This window comes from Tinamus guttatus, unplaced genomic scaffold (genome assembly GCF_059628265.1).
Source record: "Tinamus guttatus ecotype Peru unplaced genomic scaffold, ASM5962826v1 Tinamus_guttatus_pri_ptg000261l, whole genome shotgun sequence".
NCBI classification, from domain to species: Eukaryota; Metazoa; Chordata; class Aves; order Tinamiformes; family Tinamidae; genus Tinamus; species Tinamus guttatus.
In genome coordinates, this window is record NW_028288795.1 from 208,040 (window position 1) to 231,837 (window position 23,798).

At 50.6% G+C, this 23,798-nt stretch overlaps 2 protein-coding genes across 2 annotated transcripts; both read left to right on the forward strand.

The window, feature by feature from the left end:
• The first annotated feature begins 482 nt into the window (after nucleotides 1-482).
• ANGPTL4 (angiopoietin like 4) lies at nucleotides 483-8,210 on the forward strand. The gene is made up of 7 exons (XM_088527072.1): nucleotides 483-1,001; nucleotides 1,340-1,450; nucleotides 2,017-2,149; nucleotides 6,187-6,300; nucleotides 6,394-6,489; nucleotides 6,737-7,012; nucleotides 7,631-8,210. Exons 1-7 carry the CDS (start codon nucleotides 483-485, stop codon nucleotides 7,810-7,812), a joined length of 1,431 nt encoding a protein of 476 aa, XP_088383198.1. The 3' UTR covers nucleotides 7,813-8,210.
• Nucleotides 8,211-11,271: 3,061 nt separating this feature from the next.
• On the forward strand, nucleotides 11,272-23,010 carry RAB11B (RAB11B, member RAS oncogene family). The gene is made up of 5 exons (XM_088527073.1): nucleotides 11,272-11,379; nucleotides 17,216-17,411; nucleotides 18,124-18,317; nucleotides 18,878-18,958; nucleotides 21,232-23,010. Exons 1-5 carry the CDS (start codon nucleotides 11,340-11,342, stop codon nucleotides 21,375-21,377), a joined length of 657 nt encoding a protein of 218 aa, XP_088383199.1. The 5' UTR covers nucleotides 11,272-11,339; the 3' UTR covers nucleotides 21,378-23,010.
• The last annotated feature ends 788 nt before the right edge of the window (nucleotides 23,011-23,798 follow it).

The following is a 23,798-nucleotide window of genomic DNA, read 5'->3' on the forward strand; positions in this document are numbered from 1 at the left end:
AGGGCAGAGGTGGGAATGACCATGCGCTGGCCGTGTTAGCCCATGCACTGGCCATGCTAGCCATGCACTGGCCATGTGACACCTTCCCTTCCAACGCAGGGGACCAGGGGGAAACCCCTCAGAGCTCCCTGCTCCTCCCGGTGTGCCCAGGGGAGCTCCAGGCTCTGCCGGACACTGGGGCAGAGCTGCGTGCCCTGCATCCACCCCGGGGCCAGCGGCACCCGGCAGGTCCCCGCGCCCCGGGGAGAGGGGACACCCACCCCAGTAGCCATCCTGGACCGAGGGCACCCGCGGGACACGGTGATGGAGCAGCCCCCACGCGGGGGGAGCAGCCGCGGGCGGCGGCGGGGCCGAACAAAGCGGCGGGGCCGGGCGGTTCGGGGCGGGGGGCGGCCCGGGGGGGCGGGCCGGGTCCCTCCCCGCCGCGCGCCTATAAAAGGGGCGGCGCGGCGGCCGGGCCCGCACTGGGCTCGCGGGCCACCATGCAGCTGGCCGGGGCCACGCTGGTGCTGTGCGCTGCCGCCGCCGCGGGCATGGCCGCGCCGCCACCGCTGCCACCGGCGGGGACAGCGGCCGGGGGGCCGGCGCGCGGCAAGGAGCGGCGGGCGCCGTTCGCCTCGTGGGACGAGGTGAACGTGCTCGCCCACGGGCTCCTGCAGCTCGGCCACGGCCTGAAGGAGCACGTGGACCGCACCAAGGGGCAGCTGCGGGAGCTGGGCGGCCGCCTGGGCGCCCATAACGCCTCGTTGGGGCGGCTGGTGCGGCAGGCGCGGGAGGCGCAGGAGCGCGGGGAGCTGCTCCGCGCCAGCGTGCGGGAGCTGGAGGGGCGCGGGCGGCAGCTCGCCGAGCTCGCCGAGGCGCTGCGGCAGCGCCTGGACGAGGTGGCCGCCGACAAGGCCACCATCCGCGGCCGCCTGGAGCTGCTGGAGGGCCGCGTGCGGCAGGTCCTGCAGGCGCGACCCGCCGGCAACCAGAGCGACAAGGACCTGGGAGCGCTGCAGGTGAGCGAGCGACCGCCGGGCGGAGCCGGGGGACACGAATCGAGGGGACCGACCTGCCCTGGGCACCCGACTGTCCTTGGGGCGCCGAGCAGCCCCCAGGCATCGGGAGCGGCTCTGCTGCGGGTGCCCGACCTGCCCATGGGCACCGGGAGCCGCTGGAAGGGAGCGGAACAGTCGGGATCCCCTGGCGTGTCCAGAGCATCCCCAAGGTACCTGGAGCATCCCCAGGCCACCTAGAACACCTGCCAGGGTCCAGGAGCATCCCCAGACGTGCGGGGCTGTGTGCGGTGCAGTTGGCTGCGCCCGCAGGGTTCCCCTCTCTCTCTCCCTCCCTGCAGTCCCTGATGGACGCGCAGAACTTGCGCATCGAGGAGCTCTTGCAGAAGATGAAGCAGCAGCAGTACAAGCTGGACAAGCAGAATCTGCAGATCAAAAGCTTGCAGAGCAAGGTGAGATGCTGCCTGGCTCTGCAGCTTGGTGACCGGGGGCTTGGGAGACAGCAGCTCTGTCCTGCACCCTGTGCAGGGCTTCAGGGATCTGGTTTCTGGTAGCCCAGCTGGCCCACGGGCTCTGGGAGAAGTAGCTGTTGTGCTGTTGGCCCCAGGGGCTCTACAAGATGCTTGGCCTCGGGGTCTGGTGCAGAGCCCTTGCTGCGGGGTTGATGCAAGAGCAGCAAAAGGCCAAAGCTTGGAGCTGCGTGGGGCTTTGGGCAGTGAAATGTGAGGAATTACCGTGGGTGCAATGTGAGCCTCTCAGGGCTGTTGCCTTATGGTTTATCTGCAGAATAAACCCAAATGTAAACACAAACATTTTCATGGGTGTAAAAAATCATGGTGGTTCCTGGATTTGCCAGTCTCAGATACCCAATTTCACAAGCTTTCAGGGCAATTTCAGCCTTAGATTTGCCCTGATCCCTGTAGCATCACCCTGTTCCTGGGGGAGTGGCTGATGCTTTGGTTTTTTAGCTCAGCAGCTGAGCTAAACCTGTTCTGACTTGTTGTCCTTCTGACTGCAGGTCAATCTGCTGATCCCTCTGCACCTGAAAGACAACAAAACTCAGTCTCCAAAGTGGAAAATCAACTTGAAGAAAAGCCTCAGCCACAGCAACCAAAGCCAGAATGCCAGCGCGGAGACTGCACTGCCCCAGAGTGAGTATCTGCGTGTGCTGCTTTTCCTTGCTGTGTCAAACCAGCAGCGATTCCAGCAGCTGCGAAACAAAAGATTTAGTTGTCCTGATCCAGGAGGTGAGGTTTGCTTGCAGGAATAGGGCTTGGGAGCCCGGCCAGAAGTGGGGAGAGCTGGAGCATGGGCAGGATCAAGCTTCTGGATCCGTATTAGCCCGGTGGGAGTTTGAGTATTTAAGAGGGATTATTTTTTTTCCGCCTGACACTAAGAATGCAGGCAAGAAATTCTGCTCAAAGGTGTTTGTCAAAGAGGACCTGGGCCTGGCAGGTGTGCAGGGGCTGAATGGTGAAAGGAGAGGAGAATTGCTGCTCTCTGGATAGGTCTTGTTCACTGCTCTTGCTTTTGTGAGGCACAAATTGCTCCTCCGTCTGTGTCCTGGAGGAGGGGAAGGGTGTGCAGAGAGCTGCATCCTCCGGCATCCATCTCCCTTGGTGCATGTCTGGGTCCTGTGCCTGTGGATACAAGTATTCCTGCTCTTCCTTTTCCTTGGAAAAGGATGCTTAGCTGCCGCAGGCACCTGCAGAGTGAAGGCATGGAGAGTTGTCCTAGGAGCAGGAAAGTGGATGTTTGTATCTGCAGCCCCCGGCGCTGACTGCAGCATCCTCCTTGCAGGAGCATCTCCATCCCATTTGCCAACAGCACCAGGGGGGAGTGGAGCAGCCTGGAGCGAGTGGCTCTGTGACTGTCCCCAGCTGTGCTACCCCCTGCGGCCTCTCTCCCAGACAGGAACTTGCATTCCTGCAGGGCTCATTCCCGCAGGGTTCACCGGCCCGGAGCAGCTGCTGTCATGTTATGTCAGCTAAATCACAGGGCTCCGGTGGCCAGGGAAGCGTCTGTGCAGCTGTCTGGGGATGTCCAGTTCAAGCCAAACAAACGGATGAGGGCGAGGATGTGTGGGGAAATCCTGCCCAGGGCTTAACTCGGGTATAGCTACAGGGAAACACATGCCCATTTATTTGTATGTGTTGCCCTGAGCTGTCATTGGGGTTTCTGAAAGCAGGATTGGTGGGACAGAGCCAGTGCAGATAAGTGGAACATCGTGCTCCCCAATCCTCCTGGTGCTCAGCATGCTTGGGCTGTGTGGAGGCTTCTTTAGGCAGCGTCTAGCAAGCTGCAGAAGTGTCTCAAAACTGCTTCTCCCCACTGTTTCCCTTGTGACTTGTCCTCGCAGGATCCCTGCTGCTCTGATATCAGATCTGGGCTGAGCTGAAAGTTCCCTGCTTGGCCAATGGGGTAGGATCTTGGCTATTTGGTGTCAACCCAAGCTGTGCTGGCTTATAGGGTGCTCAGTGTATGGCTCCCTGTATGGCTGCTTGCTGTGTCCAACTGTGCTTTACAAATTCTTGGTATCTTCTCATGCCATCAGGTCCTTTGCCCATCAGATGGGTCTGCATGGGACACCATGCACTTGCCAGCATGGTTGCCCATGCTGGGCCATGCTGGCTCCTTAGTATCAGTGCTTGGCTGAGGTGCGTTATAGATATCCCCAAATGAAAGCAAATTGGCTTCTCCTTTTTACCAAGTTCCTGGAAAGCCTTAAAGCACGAGGTAGCTGTCAGACCAGCCCCGTGCCCTCGGCCTGGGTGGCTCGTGGCCACATTCAGAGCTGGCAAGAGCAGGGCAGGCTCGTGGCTGCGGACCACGATGCTGGCCTGGCCCCGGGGAGCTGCAGCGAGCTCCACCAGCAGCCTTTTCAGAAAGACCCTTTTATTCGCATCCAGGGAACACGCGTTTTCAGGCTGGGGCTGGCACTGGGCCAAGCATGTGAAAGTTGAAGGCTCGGAGCAGCCTGGAGAGCGAAAGGTTTAATCACTTGCAGAAAGAGGATCATGTCTTTAGGCAGAGCCTGGGCCGTCTGGCAGGAGGCCGAGTAGGGGAAAGGCAAACGCTGCTCGCCCGGGGCGCTCCGAAATAACTGGGCTGGCGAGGGAGAGGAGGACAGTCCTGAGGGGAGGAAGTAAGGTGCAGCCAGGACTGCTCTGGGTTTATCTCGGGTTGGTGACCTTTGCGTCATGCCTGGAGATGCTGTTGGGTAGACAGGGTGCCATGCCCGGGGCGGCTCCAGCAAGCCTTGTTGATTCCCAGCTTTTGGCTAAATAAAGAGGGAGGGGATGGAAAACCTCCCCAGTGAGTCCTCGCTGTTTGGCTGGTGCCATATGGATGTGCAATGCAGGCAGGAGCAATGAGCGTGTTCCTCAAACAAAAAGGTCAAGCGGAGGCTGTTGGAGCAGCTGCATCCCACTCGGCTGCTTGGAAGGCCCCGCTCCACCAGGAAAACACAGATAAGAGCACCAGGGTTGGCCCAAGCCCAGAAAATCCTGAAAAAAAGCAAGGAATGGGGCTGAATCCTGCATGCTGAGGCCATATAGTTACCCATGCATGAGCAGGGGTACCCAGGCACCATCCCAACCACCTGGTGAGATAAAGTGGGAGCAGAGGGGAGGCTCCAGGAGCTCCTAGATGTCTGTACCTTGCTTTGGGAGCTGAGGTTTCCTCTAGCCATCACTGAGGTGTTTTTCCTTCCTGCCTGTGCTTGCCTAGGCAGTGAGGATGGTGCTGGTGACGAACTCGCTCTCCATGGCGGCTTTGTGCCTCTTGCACCGCCATGCAGGGTGCAAAATGACTCCTTGGTGCCTGCTGCCCTGCACTGAGGGTCCTGGAGCCCATGGGCAAGCAAAGGGGGAGCTCTGAGAGCCACCGCGTCCCCCGGTGCAGGCCGGCTCTGTGCGGCCATGCTGGTGGGCGCAAGTGGCGGCGGCGGCTGCAGCCAAATGGAGGAAAGTTCATGCCGGGGGGGGCCAGGGAGGCCCCGGCCGGCGGCTCTGGAGGGCCAGGAGGGAAGTGGGTGAAAGGGGACGTTGTTATCCCCTCTCCTCCTCCCCCACGGCCAGCCTGTCCCCACGTGGTGGCGGGGCCTGTCACCTCCCCGTCGGGACACCCTGGCCTTCCTCAGGCATGAGGAGATGGCGGGCGGTGGGTGCTGCTTGCCCCCATCTTGTCACCACAGGAGCCCCCTCCCTTGGTCTCCTCCTTCCAATGGAGACCGGGATGGTGGTGGCTGCTCTGCGGGGCACGCTGAGCCGGGTGACCTGGTCCCCTGTGCCTCCCCCCGACACGGTGACTTCAATTTCATCTCCAGCCCCAGCCCTGTCGGGCAGCTGCGAGGAGCCGAAATCCTTCCCGGGCCTCAGGCGAGGAGCAGCCCTGCTGGGGACACAGAGGGAACAGGCCCAGCCTTGTCCGGGTCTAGGGGCACCTGTCCCCTGCGGACAAAGAGCCGCTTGATGGCGGCCCTGGCAGGCTAAAGTCCCTGCTGGCTGCCATGCGTTTTGTAACCGGCCTCTCCAAGCCCTCCCGGGTGGACTTTTAACAGCGCTGTGGAAACAGCTTCGCTGGCAGCACGGGGCAAAGTCCCGGGTGGGAAGAAAGGAGAGGTGGGAGCTCGGCCCCAGGGAAGGGGGCAGGAGCCGTCGGCATCAGCTCGTTCCCAGGTCATGAGCTGCGGATCCTCTGGGATCTGCTGGCTCGGTGTGGTTCCAGCCATGGGGTCAGCTGGCACGTGGGGAGGCCTCGAGGGATGTCCGCCTTGGGCTGGGAGCTGGAGTCGCATGCTGAGCTCCTGTTCGGCATTCCCAACTTTGGAACTTCCTTGTGGTTTCTTTCTGCTCCCGGAGCCTGCTCTGATGTCTGTGTTGGGACAGGGGAGGCTTCTTTCCTTGCGCTGTGCTGCCGGAGCATGGGGCATTCTTGGTGCTCTCCCATCCTGGGTCACCAAATCCTGGTCTAGTGCCCAGCCTTGGACTGGAACCTAAGGAGCTGTATTTGGTGAACTGGAAGATGCTGAGGAAATAGCATTTTAACCGCACTGATGTGATGTACCCAATGCAATGGCCAAGGCACAGATCTGGGAGCAGAAGGACTGGGACTGTGCTTGGAGAAAACACTTGAGGAAGTGAGACTTGGGGCACTCAACTCACCTGCCTCCGCTTTCTTTCTGCAGAGCTTCCAGAAAACTGCCAGCAGCTCCTCCTGGAAGGGCAGCAAAGCAGCGGCATCTTCCAGATCCAGCCCACTGGGTCTCAGCCCTTCAAAGTCTACTGCGACATGACAGCAGGTAAAGTGGGGAGAGGTTGTGTGTCCACACAGATTTTGCACAGTGGTCTTGCAAACAGTAGCCCTGAAATGACCAAATTCTTTCCTTCCACAGAAGGTGGCTGGACAGTGATCCAGAGGCGTAAAGATGGCTCTGTGGACTTTGACCAACTTTGGGATGCCTATAGGAATGGCTTTGGAGACCTTCATGGTAGGTGGCTGAGGGCATCCCTTGTCTTATCATGGGATAAGTGCTATCTTAACATAGCACAAGATGTTCCCCCTTGCTGGCCCCTGGAGATCTCTACCCACACTGTTGGGATGAGGAGGAGGAAGACACAAACCAAGTGTCCTTGACAGGTCCTAGTCCTGACTATCCTGGAGCAGCCTGCTGCCCCATCTGCTTTACACAACACGGCTGTGTACCTGCAACCAACGCAAACTGTCTTGTTTTCCAGGTGACTTCTGGCTGGGCCTGGAGAAGATCCATCACCTTGTCCAAGAGGGAAGATACAATCTGTTGATTGAGCTGGAAGACTGGGAGGGGAATTCCCAGGCCGTTCAGTTTGTTTTCAGCCTCGGTGGCGAGAGCACAGCCTATACACTCAACCTGCTGGGACCTCTCTCTGGAGAACTGGAAAATGCCATTGGGGACTTCAGGCAGCTGCCCTTCTCCACTCGAGATCGTGACCATGATCTCAAAGCTGACACAAACTGTGCCAAACACCTGTCAGGTCAGTAACATCTCCTCCTTCCTGAGCAGGGGACAAGTGCTTCCCCTTGGTGCTGTTGGTGACACTAGGGCAGAGCCTGCAGCAAAAGGCCTGGGGCTCTGAGTGGGCTGGGGTAGGGGCTCTGCTACATTTGACCACTTTGGGGTTGAGCTCAGCTTATTTCCTGCTTCCCTGGAAAACCTGTGGGAAGAATTGTTGGGAGGAGCTGTGCAGGGAACTGGAAAGGAGCTGAAACCAGGGGAAGTTTGTGGTTCAGGTCCTGGCCCAAGCATGTGTCTGCATAACAGCTCTGCTGGCTGCCACCTTGCTTGGAAACCTTCCAAGAAAAGTGGAGGCCAGCCCAAAGAACTGGATTGGGGCTGCTGAAGGGATTAGTTAGTGTTTGCGTGCAAGCAAAAGAGCAGCAGGAGCATGCGGACAGGGCTCAGTCTAGGCCTGAACTTGTACAAAGCCTGTCAAAGGTTTCTAGTACATGGAACTTTCCAAATGTGTACAGGGTCTTAGCTCCACAAAGCACCGGAGCTTGGGGAAAATGTGCACAGCAGCTACTTTAAACCTGGCTTTCTTCTCTGTCTGAAAATGCTGTGGATTAAACCTGCTGCTTCATTGCCTTGGTAGGTGGCTGGTGGTTCAGCACTTGTGGCCATGCCAACCTCAACGGGAAGTACTTCCGCTCCATTCCCCGCCAGCGGCATGAGCGCAAACAAGGCATCTTCTGGAAGACATGGAAAGGGAGGTACTACCCTCTGAAGTCGACCACCATGAAAATCCAACCCACAGAGCTGGAAGCAGAACCCTAAAGCTGCCGTTTCAGACTTGACCTTCTCTGTGGAGCGCAGATATGAGCTCCATCACTTGGTGTTTACAGAAAACAACCCCACGCTTCCCGGGAATCCACAGGGGACCGTTTCTCTTGCTCGTAGCCCTTTAGTGGGCAGTGACTGTGGCCAGGCACGATGCAGTGATCGGCTTCTCACTGTAAGTAGAACAGATTGGTGTTGCTGAGCCTCATGGATGAGAGCTCCCAACCCAGAAGAGGACCTGCTGGCAGGGAGAACCATCTCCAGAGCATGTAGAAGTGATCTGCAAACCTGCCTTGTGCCACGGCAGTGAGTTAAAGGCATCTGGTGCTTTCTGTGCCGTCTGAACACTTCCATGCTGGTTTTGCTCAGCTTAGCTGAGTGCTGAGTCCAGGGGAGAGGGAGGCCTAGGGAAGTGTTTTGTTGCCCTGGATGGAACAGTTGGGTACAGCTGGGCTTTGGTGTCACCTCTCACTGTGGTTCCCGAATGAAGCTGCATGCACTCTCCTCTGAATGTCCCCAGGTCCTCCTTCCTCCTGCCACCACTGTGTGGGAAGGAGGATCTCACTTCCATTTTGCATTTCCTTCCTAGCCTGCACTCCAGTGATTTTACACCCAGTGAGAATGAGCTTTGGGAAAGACATTTTGGGGACCTGAGGCTCGCTTGGCTTCCCTGCCCTCTTAGGCTTCGTGTATTTCTGGCTGTGCTGGAACTTGCCAGGAGCAGGGAAAACTCCTCCTGCTCCAGGAAATGGATGGTTAATATCCCAGAGCTGAATACACAGGGGCTGGAGGAGACCCTGGAGAGCCTCTTGTTGCAGTCTGACTCTTGAGCTCTGCCTGGAGCCCTTCACTGCTGCTGACCATGGCCAGAGTGAGCTCTAGGACAGCACAGGGACAGAACAGCGTTGTCCCCGGGCAAGACCAGCCTTGTATTTCAGCCTGATAGAGCTGGCTGCAGCCACGTGTCCCCTTAAAGCCTGGAGCTCTTCAACTCCATCCTTTGCAGAGCAGGTAGCACCATCCCTGTAGTGTGACCTGAAATGAATCCCTTATAAAGGGCCATGGTACAGTGAGAGGTCTCTGCAAGAGGACCACAGATGTGTCATGTACATATCCCAAAATACAGTGTAGCTTTTACCTTTGGAGGGGGTGTAAGAGGCTCTCTGGGGAGATGTGGGCAAAACAGATCCCTGGAAACCTTTACAGGCCGAGCTTCCATCTTGGGGATTCCCAAGCATCCTGCCCTATTGAAGTCATATTGACTACTGTGCTAGAGCTCCTAGCTGCTAAATATTGTAAATAGTCATTTGTAGGACGTTGGATCTTTTTGAATTTCCTGTTTTAATTTGTTTCTATGTATTTAAATGCAGTGTTAATAACAATGTGGTGTAATTTATAAATGTTGGCTCTGGAAAAAAAAAAACTTGTAGTTTGTGTATTTTAAACTTTTTTTTTTGTACTGAAATATATTTCTGAAGATGCCTTTTAATAAAAACAAGCCTGTAAATGTCCTGGCTGGATTATTTACCTGACAGTTTACCAGGGAAATTGCATAGGGGCGATGCAAGGACTTCAGAAACTTTGCTTGGATCTGGGCACAATATTTCCTTCTGTGCTGATTTTTTTTTTTTTAGGTGTAACTTTAGGGATCTGAATTAATTTGGCACCTCTGGAAAGAGCCATTGGGAGACACCCCCACCCAACAGCTCCCTGCAAGTGCTGTGGTGCAGTGGAGCCTGTTACAAAACACTGGTTTGGATAAGGCTGTGCGCTACCCAAATGCACAAGTTCTTGCTTAGCCCAAGAAGCAGAGCTGCTGCTTCTCCCATCTCCTGTTCTTGGTTTATTTGGCTGTATAGTTCTCAAAAACTCCTAAACGATGATGCCGCAAGACACTTCCAGCTCCCAAGGGTGTGTGTTGAGTCTGGGAGCCCTTCCAGGATACAAACAGATTCACCAGGTTCTGTAGCTGGTCCACGTGCAGAAGAAACAAGTCCTTCCCCTCCCAAAACACTGCTTGGATCCTCTAGCTCATTTGTTTTTAGCAAATATTTGAAATAGAGCTCGGTGCTCCCTCCAGTGACAGAAAAAGCAGCAGCACCCAATGCTGCAGAAAACACCCGTGCAAATAACAACCCTCCAGTTATGAAATGCTGCTGCTGCAAATAGGCTCCTGCACAGGCCGGGACACGTTACGGAATCCTGGGGCCCCGCAGCAATTCCTAACATTATGTTCCTGCTGCAGCTGCAAAAAGGCTTTCAGGATTCGCTCAGCCTGAGCAAGACACACTTGGAGCTCTTAGCAAAGCTGCTCCGTGCCCTTGGGAATAGAGGCCTGCTGCTAGTTCCCGTTGCCTATCCGGCTTCTCCAAGGGCTGCTTTGCACCATCCCTGCTTCCCATGGGTTTTCTGCCTGTCACAGCAGTGCAGGATAAATTATATTTGCCTTTAATCTGCCCCCCTGAGCTGCAATGGGTTTCCAAGAGGAATGGCCTGTGCATGTGGCTGTCGTGTATCCCTCTTTAAAGCGTAGAGAAGTTTCCAAGCACTAGAGGAAGGGGATCATCTTGATCCGAGACAAATAATCTGATAATCTGGTTCGTTTTGCTTTTCCTGCTAAACCAACCTCCCCCACTGCAATGTTCCTGCAGATCCAGCAAAGCATCCACTGCTGGCTCTTTGCCCGTTCACCCGCATTCCTTAGCACTTGCATAGGGGGAAGCAGGACCCCTAGGAATTAATACCCCAAAGAGCAGGGTGCTCAGGTGCCAGCTGAAGATCCCCCTGGGAAAAGCGGGACAGCGGAGCCGCTGCGAGTGCAGAAACAAACACATCCTTCCACCGTTACGTTATCACGTATGCAGCTCAGGAAATTGCCTTCAGCCCCGCCAGGAGAGAGGAAAAAAAAAAAAAAAAAGAGGAAAATGTTTTCCTAGGACAAGTTGTGCCACTGCGCAGGACTGTTGTTTTTGCCCGGTACGTGTGGAAGTGCTGGAGGCTGCAGAAGGACCCGGCTATGCTCAGCCCCGTCCCCAACACCGCGAAAAGGGCAAAGCCCTTTTTGGGTCGGGAGTCGAGGGTCGAGAGGGAGGTTTTGGGTCGAGAAAACCCTGAAAACGCGAAGGCTGGAAAACTGAAGGCGGGAGGAGGGGGCCGCTGCGCATGCCTAGCCCCGCCCCCTCCCGCCTCAGGCCACGCCTCTTCCCACGCAGACCCCGCCCCTCCGCACAAACCCCGCCCCATTCGCGCTGACCCCGCCCGTACCCGCCCCGTACTCGCCCCGCCCCGCCGGGTCCCGGCCTCGGGCAGCCAAACACCGCCCTTCCCCACTGCCCTCACGCGATTGGACGCTGGCGCCCGCCAGTCAGAGGCGCGCCCGTCGTCTATTGGTCAGTCTTGCCTCCTGGGGCCTCTGGCGGGCGCTGATAGGCGGCGGCGGGCGCAGCACCGCCCCTCTCCCCGGCTGGCAGGGCAGCGGCTCGGTGCCTGGCAGCGAGAGGATCGGCGCCGCCGCCGCCATCGCCATGGGCACCCGCGACGACGAGTACGACTATCTCTTCAAAGGTACCGCCGCGCCCGGGCCGCTCCCGCCGCCGTCCCGCGCCGCCGCCAGGGCCCGGCCCGGCCTCACCAGGCCGCGCTGCCCCCCGCGGCCCGGCCCGCTTGAGGTGATGGGGGGGCGCCGCCATTGTGCGCGGGCGGCCTCGCGGCCTCATCTCTGAGGGGGCGGCGGGGCCCAGGCGGGCCCCGGTGCTCCAGGGGCGGGGGGCGGGCAGTGGGCAGGGCCGGCGGGGCCGCTCCGCCGCTCTCGGGGCCTCCCCGCCACTTTCGGTGCGCGGAACGGGCCCGTTTCCTCCGTGGGAGCCGCGTTCCCGTCCCGAGGGCAGCACTGGCCTCTGGGCGCGGGGGTGTTTGGCAGAACCTGCCCTGGGCTCGGGTGAGGGGCAGGGCAAAGCTAGAGCTTGCTCAGGAGTTGGTGACTGGTGGTTAATAGTGTAAAAATGTATAGATATATACATATATACATACAAAAAGCACCAAGCTTGCTGTGGTAAGAGCTAATTTTGCCTTACCTGGAGTTTGGGTAGTCCACCTGGCCTGGTGCTTGTGGAGCTCCTGGTCGCCCAAGAGCAGCGTGTCGGAGCTGTGTGACAGCGCAGGCCCCGGGGCCACCAGCCTGGTGTCCCCTTGGCTCCCTTCCCCTGGGATGGATGACATGGCTCAGGTGCGCGTGTTGCCCCAGAAGGCTGACGTTCCCTGTGCTCCAGAACGTGCCAGGGTTGACCTGTTCCTCGGAGCGCTCCAGGCCCTGGACTTCGGCCTGTAGGGAGAAGGCAGGTAGCTTTCGAACCAAACTTGTTGCCCAACTTACCTTAATATCTTTGATTATTATTTCCCATAATCATTCGGGGTGCCTCTGCCTGTTTGGGGTATCCTATTTTTCAGTCTTCCAGACAGGGGACAAAAAAAACACCCAAAGCATAAAACTTATCTGTCTATCTTTATTTCTTCTCTACCTCTGAAGAATAGGGTCCAGCCAGAGCTGTCTGGATCTGCAGCTAGTTTCCTTCTGAAGTAATTCCACCATCTATTTCCCAAGCAGCATCATTACCTGGGAGCTTGAACATCCCCAAATTTGTTTCTTTCTTTTTCTTTCTGCAAATATTTAGGTGGGCAAAGCCACACTCATCTTTACTTACACTGCTTTGAGATGCAATTTTGATTTTATCGAGAGGGAAAGTTGACTTTAACCTGGTTGGGCAGGGATCATGCTGTTGTGTGGATGCTGCAAAGGAACTTGGCATGCTTTCTCTTACTTTATTTAATGGGAAAAGAGCAGGGGACTGTCCTTTTTCTGTGTGCCCTTTGGGTAGGGATGATCGTATGAAAACAAAACAGGAAAAAAAGCCTGTCTTATCTGGTCATCTTTCCTTCCTTCCGGCCTTTTGGGGACCAGACAAGGAATAATGAATATAAGCAGGATCAAGTGGGATCATGTCTGTGTTGTAATAAGAAAAATGAATAGGACTAAGTCCTTTTCCTTTCCCTTCCTCCCCCTTCAATAATGGAATTAAATATCAAGGGGAATTAACATAATGAAAAAGGTAATGGCAGAGGGGTTGGAGTGGCTGCAGCCCCCTCTTAGCGATAGAAATATTTGGCTTTTGAACTCTTTTCTGCAGAGGTAGAAATAATGATAGAGGAGGGCTGCATTCCAGGGAGGATTATTTTCATTTTCTTATATCTGAAGTTGACTTTAAGTTTTGACTGTTTCCCTTTCCCACCCTTTCCCAAGAGAAGTGTTGTTGGGCTCTGATTTTCTTTTAGATTTGCAGCTTGTTAAAGAAATTTGCCTAATTGCATTGTAATGTTTAGTACGTCTGTGATGGCAACCAGTATGGCTTTAGACCCTCAGCTTTTAGCTTTTTATGTAGTGGGAGATCTGCAATTGCTTCTGTGGCTTTTTTTCTTTAGCAGTGATGATTCTATCAACCTCATGAATGTTTTCTTTTAAAAAGTCAAAGAGCCTGATTTATTGTTAGCTTCTTTCATGAGAAATAATGTTTTTAAAAACCTCTTTGGGGTGAAAATGACTGAGGCTTTTGTAGCAACAGTTTATGCTTGTAGCTGGCTCACTGTGCTTGCCATTCACGCCAAAGAATGACTCTTGGTGTCATCCCTCGTGTTGTGTTTGTAGGAATGACCGTTTTAGTGGGGCTGTTTGAAAAATGTGTATATTATTGGCTTATCGGGTCTAGCAAGCCGCGGGCCAAAACTAATTTAAGGTTCAGTGGTATTCTGGGGATGTGAGTGTGGTTATAGTCAAGCTGTTCTCATGAATTGGCTCCTCTTTATCTTTATTACCAATTTCCCTGTCTTATGGATGAGCCCCTATAGTAAGAACTGCTTATTTTATTGACCAAAACAAACTTATTTGTTAACAAAATGCCAGTCCTTAGGAGAAGAAGCTGGATTCTCTATGCCATGCTGCACGGGAGAGTTAAATTGTGAGCACTGTAGCTGCATTTTGGAAATGTCACCCAAGCAAATCCAATAGTTTAGGGATCTGCCTCTTCCCAAATTAGTTTTGCAGTTCGTAAGGTTAAAAAGTAGTAACTTTTAACTGTATTTTGAATGGGTTGTATCTGGAACTGAATGTATGACCTTTTAATATTTTTAAATTATTGGCGGTGTTGTACCTATTAAAATGTGATCTCCACGTTAATTTGCTTCTTAAGAAGATTAACTATTACAGATTTTTATTTTAAAAATTAAATTCGAGAATGTGCAGTTGTACTGCCTCATGAAAAGGGAGGGAAAAGGCACAGAAAAGGCTCTTCCCTTTACCTTTATGGACATTAGACTGCTCTAGCTAGAATTTGAGCCTAACAAAGGAGGTGGCTAATAAATGCAAACATATGTTATATTATTCATCAATATCTGGCAGCCCTAAGTGATTAGCGTTTATAATGATCTTCACTGATGTGGTCTTTGCAGAAAAGTCTCAGTCCTACTGATTCTTTAAAAATTTCATTGCTTTAATAAACCATGTATTGAAAATTGTGCAATAAACTTGATCCTATAATTGTTCTTTACACAACAGTTTATTGCTCTTGATTTTAATTTTTTCTTTTACTTTGTATCAGGATGCCAAAATGTGAAGCAGGTTGTCTGGTTAGTGGGATCTGCTCTGCTCAGATGTAGGTCTGGGTCTCACTAAGTGCCACGCTGGTGACTTGATGTTAATCAAGTGACATCTTTAATGGCTTTCTGTGGAAGGGACAGGTAATGTGGGGAATGGTAAGCAGCAAACTGGCGTAGAGGAGACATCAAAGCCAAGAAAGATGTAAGGAGCAGCGATTCGGGGTGTAAACCAGACTCGGAGACATCTGATGACGCTTTGTGCTCATAAATCTGGCTCAAATAATTTCCAAGTTAAAAGCAGGACACCTTTGAATCGTCAGTGTGGGCATAAAGGACATTTAAGGAGTGTTATTTCGGCTCTTCATGTTCTTATGCTTGATTTGCAGTTTTCTTTTTAACGCTGTTGGTAATTCTGCAGGTAAACAGCCAGCCCAGTCTAGTTGCCTATTTCCAAATTTAAGAGCTCTCCAAGATTTAATCACTTTGGTCCAACATATTATTGCTACCCGCATGCTGGATTCCTATAGAAAATAAAGTCCCTGGGCCCCTAGTCTTTGTATATTCTTCTGTCCTGAGAGGAAATACTTCTTTAATGCTCCAGATTGAGAAGTGAAGAGGCACTTGGAGATTATAGCGTAGGATAAACCTATATTTTTTTTGTTACTTAATTTGAATCTGGTTGCCTTTGTGCATTCATTAACTTCTCTAAAACTCTTCCTTAGAAGCAGCATTGCATTTGTAGCCTTGCAGCAGAAGCAGGTAAGGAAGGTAGTGCCAGATCCCTGAATTTTCTTCCGGCAGCACGTGGAGTTAGTGACCGAGGAGTCGCTTGCACTGTTTATGCATGAAAATAATAACTTTAAAATGCCAAAGGTTAAAGACTGTATGATCTGAAGAGAGGCCTGTTTTCTTGAGTCACAGCTTCATTAGCAGGTGACTCCCTTTGGAAAGAGCTGAAAGCTTGTCTAAGAAATACTCTTACCTTGTTTTAGTGAGGGGCAGGGGCTGGTTGTATGGTGCAGCCTTCTGCTGTCTGTACAAAATGTGCGACCCTTGGTCCATTGCTGGTCCACGCCATGGAATTAGTGATGATAGGCATGAAATATTCCCCCTCCAGAGGAAAGGGGGTGGAAGAACCCAACATTTTAGCATTGCAACCATTTATAAAATCTCGTTTTTTTCCCTCCATATCTGTTCTTATGCCCTAAAACATTGTTTAGGCTGTTTGCCAGCGAAGCCGGAACACTGTGAGGAGCCAGTCTAAGCTCTCCCGGGTGGGGAGTTGTGGCACTTTGCCACGTGCCCTGGCTCCTGCCTCCCTTGTATTTCGGCTGTTTCAGCTGTGCTAGCACAATTGTTGGTCTATCTGTGCTGTCAGCCGCAGGAAATGCCGGTGGGTCAGTTTGGGGAGGCTGCTGAAATGCTTGGCACAGCTCCGGAGCTGGAAATGTGGGAACAGGCTGGGGAGGGACGGGAGCTGCAGCTGCCAAAGCCGTGTTGTGAACCAGGGCCCGAGCATAAAACGGCCTCGATAACACGAGATGACTGGCATGATCTGCAGCCCTGGGAGAGCTAATTCTGAAAGGGTGTAATCAGGAGAGCGTTCTCTAATTCTCTTCGGAGAGAAGAGGATGCCATTTGCTGTGTGCCCATCCCTGCTTTCATATAGGAAAAGCAGGGCGTGTTGGAGAGAAATCAGCAAATGAGTATTTTGAACAGAAATGGAAAATATTCCCAAGATTAAAGAAACATCTCTACAAATGCCTTTTTCCTTCTGCTTAAGCTGGAATCTGTTAGCTCGAATACCTGCAGTTGTGGATTACATGGTATTCCCCGAGACAAAAGGAATTTGGCTTAATTGCTCCTAGGCTTGTTCCCATTTAATTATTGCTTGCTGTGCTCAGTGATGTCAGGATTTAAGGAAACGTGTGTAGTTTCTTTACCAACGCAGTAAAGAACCAAGTCGGGCAAGTCTCGTCCTCGGAGTCGTTGCCGGGAAGGGGAGCGGATGGGGGCAGCGGCGCGCGGGCGGCTTCGGCGCGGCCGTCCCTCCGCTTCCACCGTCCTCCTCGGCAAAGCTGGGTCTGGAGCTGAAGGTCTGTTCTGCACTCGGGTTTTTCTCTGTTAACATGGCAACGCCTGGTGTGGAGGCAGATTTTTTAACTCATCCTTTGCTCCTTGTTGCACCTACTAGAGCTCTTTTTGCTGTGTGAAAAAAATTCTTGTTGTTGTTTCATATCTTGGTTGTGGAGTCAGGCAGCCTCCTGTGCTGCCCTGGCCTTCGTGTGAGCAAGCTTATTAAATTGCCCAGATAAACCATGCGGTGTGACCCCAGTGGGAATGCAGGTTGCTTCTAGTGGGGTTCTGTGCAGAAAGGGGACAGGTTCGCAGTGTGTGCGGGCTCCTGTTGCACAGGTAGGTTGCCTGTTGGCAAGTTCTTGGAGGCTCCGTGACATGTTGAGTACTCAGGGAGACACACAGCTCCCTTTAGTTACTGCTGGTGGCCTGTAGCTATTCCTCATTTCCATCCTTGGGGAACTGAGCAGTAACTAAAGGTTTGGGGGCTATTTGGGGGGAAGCGCATGTATGTGTAGTAAAATCTGAGGTGTTGTCAGCATGATTTCCTCTTATTTATCTGCCTGTGCAGCTGCTCTGGGTGCTCCCTGCAAGCAAACAGAGGAGCCAGGAAGCAGCAGTGCTCCATACAAATTCTCAGGTGAAGAATTAATTTTGAAAATAACATGTCTTCTTTCAGTTGTGCTGATTGGAGACTCTGGCGTTGGCAAGAGTAATCTTCTGTCACGCTTCACACGCAATGAGTTCAATCTGGAAAGCAAGAGCACCATTGGGGTGGAGTTTGCCACCAGGAGCATCCAGGTGGATGGGAAGACGATAAAAGCGCAGATCTGGGATACCGCAGGACAGGAGCGATACCGGGCCATTACCTCAGCGTGAGTACTGTGGGGCTTGTTTTATTTCTCAGACTAATAGGAGAACTTTAGTGAAGATCCTATAGGTAAATTCACAGGTAGAAAATCGCTGAAACTTAATTGGGATGCATGACAAAATTGCTAGGGGAGACTTCAGTCTCCCCACTTCAGTTGGTCTATATCATAACAGAGCAAATAATTTTGTGCTACTTGACTGGTACAATGAAAAAAGTTTGAGTTACTCATAGTGCTGGAAACTACAGCTGAGAACACACTATACATCTAGTAAAAGGGAAGGCAACTGTGAAAATGCTGAATCTGCAGCACTGGACATGTCCCTGCTTAGGACAATGGTGTTGGGAAGCTTTCAAGTACAGCAGCTTGTTAAGCCAGGTAGTGTTTTAAGATGTGACCTCTGATTGTATCTATTTCTTTTTAGCAGAGTCACAGCTTCCATGTTCTTCAGCATTTTGTTGAATAAAATTGTATTCTCTGGAGATACCATGAGAAAAACCCCACCAGTTTGGTACTTTGGTTTTTTAAGGAATTGTTTGGAGGAGGGGAGGGGGAAAAAAAAGGGCAGTATTTGCATCAGCACAACTTCCTTTCCAGAGGGCCAGAGGGTGCTGTTTTTAACTTCTTTTAGTAGTAAACAGTGTAGAAGAACCAGATATGGAGTCTGGCATAACTCTAGGACACAGCTCTCCGTAAGAAACGTACCTCCTGTTTTCAGGTATTACCGTGGGGCTGTGGGGGCCCTCCTCGTCTATGACATTGCCAAGCACCTCACCTACGAGAACGTGGAGCGTTGGCTAAAGGAGCTCAGAGACCACGCAGACAACAACATTGTCATCATGCTGGTGGGCAATAAGAGTGACCTTCGCCATCTGAGAGCTGTCCCCACTGACGAGGCCCGGGCTTTTGCAGGTTTGTAGAGAGCTGGGGCTTTCTGAACTTGCTCCGATCACATCCAGGGCTGAGCTTTCACCTTAAGTTTTATCTTGGCCCTTAATAAAAGTATTTAACATTCTTTTTTTAATGGAGAATATCTTGGCTTATGAAATAGTATTTTTTTAAAATCTATTTGTAGTACATGTTTTTGAAACACTGTCCTTGAGCTGCCTGATAGCTGGAGCGTAAACACTTCCTCTAGCTGCGCTGGAAGCAGTAAGCAACATTTAGAGGAGAAAGTGTTCTTGGAAAAAATAAATTCAAAGGGATTCTGATGTGCACTGTAAGTTTTGAAAATAACTATTTCACTTCAAATGAACTGAACTTCTGATTGTGGACAGGATTTCAAATTCCCGTTGCTTCTGAGTTTATTCAATCCAATCTCAGTATAGAACATTGCAACATAAAGTGTTTCCTTTGTCAAGGCCAGGTTCTACTGAGATCAGACACTAGATGATTTTGCTTAAAAATAAGGTGAAAACCTAGAAGTAAAAGCTATTAAAGTTCTTAACTAAACCATTTGTTATTTATTACAGAAAAAAATAACTTATCTTTTATTGAAACTTCTGCTCTGGATTCAACAAATGTAGAAGAAGCCTTTAAGAACATCCTTACAGGTATGGTTTGTTATGAAGTGATGCACTGAGGTACTAAACCTCCTTCTTGGACACTTTAAGGCATTTAAACTGCTCGGGAAAGGAATGTTGGGAGTGCTGGCTTGTCTGAAAGCCTGCTAGTCTTACCTTTGTCTTCCCCTTCTCTGTCTGTCCTCTTACCCCAGTGCCCCAGCACACAACCCACCTCTGTGCCCCCAAATCTGAAGACATTGTAGTTTTCAGATACTGCTTAAATTCAAGCTATTGTAGTAACACTATGCAAAGTAGTTCTGTATCTCCACAAAATCTAGGCAGCCAAGGCTTACTCATAGGAGGAAGTTAAATGTTCCAGTGTGTTTTCTTGCACTGAAGCAGAGTGGAGTGCAATTCTTTTTGTCCAGGCTATTGAACTCTCACTCCGAGTTGATTGCAAGGGCTGTGCTTGATTACGCACCAACACATAGCTGAAGGCAGGCTGCCCACTGGGAGTGTCCCTGAACAGAGCCAGGAATTGTTTGGGAAAGTGATAATGGTCACAAGGTAAAACCAGGCCAGGGAGAGTGATTGCCACGCTGCCGAGAATGTTCCCTGGGCCTGTTGAGCTGATGTGGAGGCGGCTCAGTGTGTGCTGTAAACTTACAGCTTCAGGCTCGATGCTGATGTGTGGGATATGCTGTTTGGCTCACCTAGTAGGTCTGCTGCTTCGTAGATTTAGGTGTAATCTGTGCAATACTGTTCTACTGCTTGTTCCTGGTCTCTTCCCTACCAGGACTTGGGTTGTCCATCCTGGAACTGACTGTTGCCTGCACATATTTCCTTGCCCTTGGAGCAGGGGTTCACCCTACTGCAGATAAGGCTTAGGATTCACCAGGAAAGCTTTGGGGTTTTTTTAATGTAGCTACAGCAGCAGGGAGATGAGCAGACTACAGGCAGTAAAAGTGGGAGTCCTGCAGTCATGGCAAATGAGGTGCTTAAGATAAGCGCTGCTGATCTCTCTGTAGTCGTTTCAGTTGGGGTGGGTAACTTTTCCAGTGGTTTGGTCCAGTCTTTCTCCAATTTTAGTTACATTTGAGTTTGCAGGAGGTGCTGGAGTGTATCAGCACTGCATGCTCAAGTACTCTGTGTTCCATGGGACGTGTGTATTGTTTTGGCACCAGTGTGAGGTGACTCTCTGCATTTGAGCAGCTCTGTGGCTGAGCTAATCCTTAGCGCTGGAACGCCCAAAATGTGCTCGACGGAAACCCGCACAGACTTGTGGAACTGCTGCTCAATCAGTGCTAGCGAACCCCAAAACACCAGAGTAATCTCTGTTTAGAGGCTCTGCGTGCTACTCTGCTGTGTCCTGCCATGGTCATGTTATCAGATTTTTAGTCTTTGATAAAAGAAATTGGCTGTTGCTGCTTTGAGGCTGTGGCTGTGTAAATGTGACCATAATATTTACCGCAGACTTCCAGGGAGGTACTTGCCCATTTCCTGTCTCACAATGGAAGGAAGTTGGAACATGGGCTTATACTTGCTGAAATAAATGATTTAAAAGTATTTCAACTTGAGTTATTTCTGCTAACTATGCAACTGAAATGGTTTATTTCTGAAAGCTTCCAACCTAGCAATCTTTCTTCAGCAGTTACTGCTGTGAATCTCTGGGCTTTCAGCTTTTAAGTTAATACAGGTCAAATAAATTAATCCTTTCAGAAAAGGTGTTGGACTAATATAGAGCTTTATGGAATTACATAGGGTTTTTTTACTGCCATCAGTGGGAATAGTGATTTGTTGGAGAGGAATAAGCCTTTCTGTGATTTGGTAGTAATAGTTTTCCAGGAGCTAAAATGCGAAACGGATACTGATGGAAAACCACTGCTGTGTGACGATTTTTGGGAAGCATCCTGTTGATTGGCGTTCCTAGAAATAACACTCTTTTATTCAAAATATGATGATTTCCTCTTTTAGAAATACAGCGTTTTTGCTTCTTTCTTGTTACAAAACCTTTTAAGGATATGTATGGTTATAGCATAGTTGACTAAAACATTATAGGAAGAGCGGTTGTGAAAGACAATGAAGAATCTTGTAATAACTTTTCCAGGAAAGAGGGAGAATATCCATTTCAGAGCTGGTAAGCTGGCCAGCTGTTACGCTCTGCAGCTGGTCACACCAGATTCTCTTTAACAGCTCTCCAGTTACATGAAATCTCTTCCATCCTGGGTTTTACTCTTCTCTGACACCTTGCGTGGAGATTTGTATGTTCTTTGTTGGAGAAAATGCCCGTCTGTGCTCTAACGAGTCCGTTCTCCTTTCAGAAATCTACCGCATTGTTTCGCAGAAGCAGATTGCGGATCGATCTGCACACGATGAGTCTCCTGGCAACAACGTCGTTGACATCAGCGTCCCACCAACCACCGATGGACAGAAATCCAACAAACTCCAGTGCTGTCAGAACCTGTGACCTTCTGTAGATGACTTTTGTGCCCCTCACTTCGTCTGTGCTTCATTTAGAAACTTGTGTGCACTTCTTTATCTCCTGTGATTCAGTGACTCCCTCTTCCCTCCTTTCCCCCCATCCCCAAACCCCTCCTTTCATCTTAGAGCTTTAATTTTAGGGCTAACATTCCCCTGTCTCTGAAATCCCCTTGAATGTGATGACTTTTGGGCTTGAAATCTAGGCACTGATCTGATAGACATGTTTGTGTTGGAACATCTGCTGCTGGATATTATCCCATGAAGTACTCTCCTCAAATGTGTTATTTTTTTTCTTTTTTTTTCTGGGAGAGAAACCATGGGGACTTGATTATAACAGTTGAAGAAAAAACATTAGGTCACAATTTTTTTTCCTCTCCTAGTCACATTTTCTCTCATGTTTCTAAGCATGGGGGAGAAATCAAAAAGAAAATAGCTGTCCTACCAAATGCTCTGTTCTCTGTCCTGATAAGTCTCACAGTGAGGTTTTTAGTGGTTGCACACACATAAAGCTGTTGAAAATAACATTACTTATTACGTAATTATCCTTAATACAGTTAGTCTGGCTGTGTAGTTTACTGTTTCCTGCTTGGGAAATATTTCTCTATTCTTGTTTTATTTGGGAACAATGAAGTATGTCTGCATTGCTTTCTCTGCCACTGCAATCGCCTGCGCTGCTTGTGCAGGCTCTGCGGAGTGGCTTAATATTTATTCACTGCTTTTGTTAATCGGTTAACGTTATTGTACAGTAAGTGCCAGCATTTTGATTTCAAAAACCTTCTGCAACCTGTACAAGTAGGCTCATTTTGTACTGTAGATCAGTGTCTGAAAGCAGGATCTTCTCTAGGTCCAGAGGTTTTTTGCATGCTTTTTCTCTAGCGCTCTCCTCCCCCTGTTTGAGTGAAGCAATATTTTCATGTCATGTATATACCTGCACTTGTAAGGGTTCTGGTTGTTGTAGGGAAACAAAATACTTTATACATTTTGTAAAACTTCTGACGAACCATAGCATCTTGTACTTTCTTTTCATCATCTTTCCCTATTGATCTTGTGCATAATCTTGACCTCTACTAAAATGCATATTAAGATTTCACTTCCTGCTAACCTGCTGCTTCCCTCTTACTGTTTTACTGAGTTGCAGACTGTACATTGCAAATGATTGTACTTCACCTGATGTAACAGATTTGTCATCAGTAGGGCTAACTGCTATAATACTTTGTTTTGCTGAATGGGAAGAATGTTGCCACAACTTTGTGTAGTCACTCGCTTGCTAGTTTGTGAAAATCCTCTTTGACTGCTTTTTGTCACTCACTCTTTACACCCTTGCACCTCTCCAGTAAACACTGAACGTTGCGATGAGGCAAATACTGGGTGAAACTCTCTTAAGGAAGAGCTGGAGACCATCTGCTGCTCTCTGAAGGCTAGTGGAGCAATTTGCAGTGGATTTTTGCTCTGTATTTTTCCAAATTCTGAGACTGTGCCTCACTCGATTAATCCTACCTGCATGTTAGTGAGTTGAATTTCTTTTCTGATACAAAGCAAACATGAAGCTGTAAATTGTGCTCGAAGAGGAAATCTGACATTCCAGTCTCAACTGTTTTGTGTCTGGTTATGTAATAAAATTAAGGGCGGTTAACTCTGATGGCTTTTCTTTTACAAGCTTTCCAGACCAATGCCTTTAACTTCATCCTGTATCCCCCTTGAGGGCTCTAGTTCAAAGCTAAGGGTACACACAGTGCTTAGCACTTCCATTATTCAACCTTGTTTGGAGGGTAGGCTCAAGGTAAAGGGGTGCATGTTTGCAGCCCAACACCCTTGAATGACAGTCTGAATTCCTCTTTGGGCATCACTGGGTGTTCTCCTGAGGGAGTCATCAGCTTGGAAGCACTCTGAGCACCTGATACTTAAATTAAGGGCATCCTGTCAAGAGAAGGTGCAGCCAGTGGGACCTGGGTGGTCCTAGCCCAGGGTGTGATGTGTGCTCAGTGCTCTAGAAGGGTGGCATGTGAGCACAGCAACAGGGAGGGTGGAAATGCTGAGTTACTGAAAACATTTCCTTCAAGAACAAGTAGTCACTAAAGGAGTTAGATTCCCTTTTGTTTTGAACAAAACCTTTTCTGGAGAAATGACTTGGGATAGTGTGAGGAAGAATTGTGCAGTTACGTCTTCTTGATCCAAAGTGATTAGATGCGTTTACTCTGCAAAGATCCTGTTCTTAACATGAACTTTGTGCTGCCACCTTCTCTGCTAGTGGCTAGGATTGATCTGATGTGGTATAAGAAGCTGAAGTAGTCTAGTCAGTGCAGAAATTTTCTTTAGGCTTTGGACTTTGTGGGAAGGTCCAAACTTGGCTCAGAGTTGAGGAGTTTGAGAACTGGCAGGGAAGGTCTCCTGGCTTCTTCTGAGAGCT

Coding starts and splice junctions, on each gene's coding strand:
- ANGPTL4 (XM_088527072.1), top strand. CDS start 483: ATGCAGCTGGCCGGGGCCACGCTGGTGCTGTGCGCTGCCGCCGCCGCG. Junction 6,490..6,736: donor TGGCTTTGGAGACCTTCATG/GTAGGTGGCTGA, acceptor CTTGTTTTCCAG/GTGACTTCTGGCTGGGCCTG. Junction 7,013..7,630: donor CTGTGCCAAACACCTGTCAG/GTCAGTAACATC, acceptor TTGCCTTGGTAG/GTGGCTGGTGGTTCAGCACT.
- RAB11B (XM_088527073.1), top strand. CDS start 11,340: ATGGGCACCCGCGACGACGAGTACGACTATCTCTTCAAAG. Junction 11,380..17,215: donor GTACGACTATCTCTTCAAAG/GTACCGCCGCGC, acceptor GTCTTCTTTCAG/TTGTGCTGATTGGAGACTCT. Junction 18,318..18,877: donor CGAGGCCCGGGCTTTTGCAG/GTTTGTAGAGAG, acceptor TATTTATTACAG/AAAAAAATAACTTATCTTTT.